This window comes from Acyrthosiphon pisum, chromosome X, assembly GCF_005508785.2.
Source record: "Acyrthosiphon pisum isolate AL4f chromosome X, pea_aphid_22Mar2018_4r6ur, whole genome shotgun sequence".
In the NCBI taxonomy this organism is placed as follows: Eukaryota; Metazoa; Arthropoda; class Insecta; order Hemiptera; family Aphididae; genus Acyrthosiphon; species Acyrthosiphon pisum.
In genome coordinates, this window is record NC_042493.1 from 103,950,434 (window position 1) to 103,954,362 (window position 3,929).

General features: G+C 27.1%; 2 protein-coding genes across 3 annotated transcripts in view; both read right to left on the bottom strand.

Moving 5' to 3' along the window:
• Positions 1-3,929, bottom strand: part of LOC115034587 — a 41,372-nt gene that overhangs the window by 36,395 nt on the left and 1,048 nt on the right. Inside the window, exon 2 of one of the 2 annotated variants that reach the window (XM_029491887.1) lies at positions 807-1,449. The exons of the other annotated variant lie outside the window; for it this stretch is intronic. Within the exon in view, the coding sequence (XP_029347747.1) occupies positions 846-1,358 (513 nt within the window). The 5' untranslated portion in view covers positions 1,359-1,449 and the 3' untranslated portion in view covers positions 807-845. Of the gene's footprint in view, positions 1-806; positions 1,450-3,929 lie in introns of those variants that run through there. 2 annotated transcript variants of the gene reach the window in all.
• Positions 2,331-3,929, bottom strand: part of LOC115033200 (DDB1- and CUL4-associated factor 12-like) — an 11,925-nt gene continuing 10,326 nt past the window's right edge. Inside the window, exon 4 of the mRNA XM_029485363.1 lies at positions 2,331-2,342. Within this exon, the coding sequence (XP_029341223.1) occupies positions 2,331-2,342 (12 nt within the window). The remainder of the gene's footprint in view (positions 2,343-3,929) is intronic.

The window sequence follows — 3,929 nt, forward strand, 5'->3', positions numbered from 1 at the left end:
AAAAGATAGTTTTCTGCTCAGCCAAATTAATATATCAGTTCCTACATTTAATTCTAGAAGCCGACCGACCTTTCACATTTCTAGTCACAAAACACTTTACGGTTTTTTTTCCCCTATTAACACAGCATTAGTCTCCTGTAATAACCTACAAAACAAATTTGATATTTTTCATTCCTCTCAAAAAGCGTTGCAAAATAATATATTTTCTTTCTAACCATATTTTCTATTTAATATATTGTATACCTACAACCAACTTATAAAACCAGTGTTAACAAATTAAGTTAATATTGTATATTTAATTTTGTAATGTTATAATGTTTTATCTATGTATGTTTTTGTTCAAACTAGCTTAAGTATTTAATTATTCTGTACTGATTGCCTTCGGGCGTGTATTTCAAATAAATAAATAAATAAAAATAACCTATTAATTTATAAAATATTCTATTTCCGTGTATTCATTTATATAAATAATATATTGACTATTGTTACCTACCTAAATACAGATTATAACTAATTATTGTAAGTGGTTATATTAATTTATATTTTCTTGCATTTAAAATGATTCGGGTTGTGGGATAAACAATATTTGACCCCATAGATTCAGGAACGCTCGTTGAAGGTTAATGACCTGACCATTATAAAATATTAACTAGATAAAAAAAAATACACGCAAAAAATAGATTCACTAACTTCTAACAGATAGTTTTTTAATAAATAAAATCAAACATAATACTGAATAATTTAGAATATTTATTTTACGATAAAACTAATATATAGGTATATTATTATCGTTTACAATCAAATCATATTTAATTTATATCATTAATATACATTTATTGATTAACCTATAAATTACAATCTCTTGTTGTAGCATATTGGCAACCGGCATCTTTCCAAAATACTAATCTTTCTCTTATAACTGCCATAGCAGATATCGATGTAAATAACCTTGGAATTAAAAACGCCAAACCGACACCCGGTATCATTGACGTCATAGACATTCCAAAACTAAATGACTTCATTATTGTGGTTGCTGTTACTGACATTTCCAAGATTTCTGAACACTTTTCGTAGTCTTTATGGTCCTTATCCAACGATTTTTCCATTTCATCAAATGCTTCATGCAAATGCACAGCATACCGAGTGGACAACGCCACTTGCGCGAACGCTAACGTCGCACCGGTTACTGGTATTGCGCTAAGTGTTGTCAATGCCGTGTAAATGCCTTCCTGTGTTAATAACGTCGTTCGTAAACCATCGATCTGTTCATCGTTTCCGCAGAACGAGGAAACATTGGTTGAACATAATGCAACTGCTAACGATATGCATACAAATATAGTATTAATTATTGATTTCATTTTTTTGGCACGTAGGTACTGCACAAGTTGAGTAAATATCCAAACCCGTACGCCTGATATTCGTATAAGTCGCAATGTATCGGGTGAGCGTCTGTAAACATAAAATACATACATGTTATACAATATGTATAACAAGGGAATAATATGACAAAAAGGTACATTTTGAAAAAAGTTGGACAAAAAGTAAAAAAATACAAAATATTCTATTAAATTTAATATTTATTTAAAAAATGTAATTAATTTTAATAATATTACATTATATTTGAATTTGATTATGATGATTTATATATAATTCATGATTTATTGGAAGGCTGTGCTAAATACATCAAATTTTTTAGTTTAAAAAGAAACCTAAAAAGAACTAAAACTTTTTTCCCTTAAAATAATTAAACGACATAATATCTGCTTTCGATTATGGACCAGAACACAAAAAAAAATATATGAGATCTATGGATCAAATAAATGTAGGGAAAATTAAATAATTGGCACCTGAAATGTTATATTTCATCAGGTATTTCGGTTTTACTTATTAGTGATCTTGTGCCAATAGGTGAGCAAATTTTGGATCTTTATTTTTTTAGAGTCTTAGAGACTAGACTAAGTTTAAGTTATCAGTTCTAAGTCTGAATAAATTTTCGTGTGAGAACGTACGTACCTACGTATGTAATTTTTTTTCATATGAGAACTTACGTACGGGTGTATTTTTTCCGTAAGGGAACTTACAAACGTACCCGCTTAACTGCTATGTTTCGTGTTTGAAATTACTAAACCCCCTTAGAAATTGCATTGTCAACATTAATTGAAAAAAATAGTTGTTTGTTATTAGAGACTGTCGTAGGAGAAATAAATGAACTTTATTTAAAATTTAGTAAAAATGATCTTCTTACTCTTTATTCCTCTATGATAAAAAATCATGGTCCTGTTATTTACTTATGAATTAAATATTTAGTAAGTGAAAATTATTTAGCACAATTAACGTTGGACCTAGGGAAATATTTATATAAATATTAATATTAATAAAATATATGAAAGTGTATTATTTAAGTGTAATATGTTGTCACTCTAACAATATATAATCAACAAAAATATCAAAGCTATGAATACTAAATTTTGGTTTCTACAACAATACTTTTTTTCTAGTGTTCTAGCTATTCTTATACTTATATACCAATCACATACCTACCGCTTACATAATATATTATAATTCCATATACAATTTTAAAATAATAGTCAATACGAGGATAAGTTCAAAAATATATAAGAAAAATTTTTACTTTTAAATAATACGTTAAATTAAATAAAAGCAGGTAAGTGGATGTCGCTCTGCTGTACAGTGGTTTACAAGTGGGTCATTTTATAATGGTTTGTATTCGACTTGAATTCAATGATAAAATATCATTGTATAAGAAAAACGATTCTGAGCGGAGACGGTTTGTCAGTCTGTATATTTTATATTGTTATTATTTATTTTATCATGTAAGTTGAATTAATATTATAATATTATAATTATTTATTCGTTTCTATGGAGATAAATAAAGCGTTAGATATTAAAATCCCATTTTTAGCGTTTTTTTGTAATTTTTCGGTGGTTTTTCCCGTGGCATTAAATAACTATTGAGAAAATTGAAAAATGACCTCTCTAAAGTACCATCTTGATCCAATTTGCTAAAAGATAAGGCACTATATGTTGAAATCGAAGCACTCCTTCTGGTAGTATACAGGATATAAAAAATAAATAAATAAATAAACACCATTGTAAAACCAATAGCTTCCTCGCTCCACTCAGAATCTAAAATAGTCAAGTCAAAAATCCGATCACTCTACAATAATAATAATAATTTTAAAAAAATACGTTTTCTTAAACAATGACGTATGCAAAAAATTCTTCTATTGTCAACTCATTATAACTAATTATTGTATATATATATATATATATATATTATATGATGTTACATTATTATATATTTTTTTTATATTTTCTCATTATTATACCTAATACAAATATAATAAAAATCTATTATAGTTTAGTAGGCATGTACCTATATATCAATCTGATGTTTACTTCGACTGTATCTATTGAATATCGGGTATTATTATTATTATTATTATTATTATTGTAGTGATCGAGGTTTGTACTGACTATTTTAGATTCTGAGCGGAGTCTTTCTTTGCAGACATTTGAAGTAAAAATGTAGACAAAATTACATATTAAAACCGAGAATAATAACTTTAAACTTAAACTTGAAACTTTTAGAGTATATACATTTTATACACACAATTACATTTTGAAATCAATTTGACCCACCATTTTACTAATGACTAATAGTAAAATAAATATCTACTTAAACCACAATCATACTACCAAAAATATTTAGTAATATTATAGGCCGACAGATAGGCTTTGCTCAGAATCATTTTTTGTACACAATGATTTAACTACATTGAATTCAAATTTAACACAATCCATTATAGTGACCCACTTGTAACCTACTGAACATCAGACAGACACCGACTTACCCGTTTTTTTTTTTATTAATTGTTTTATAATATTTGCAAAAGCCAAAATATTTA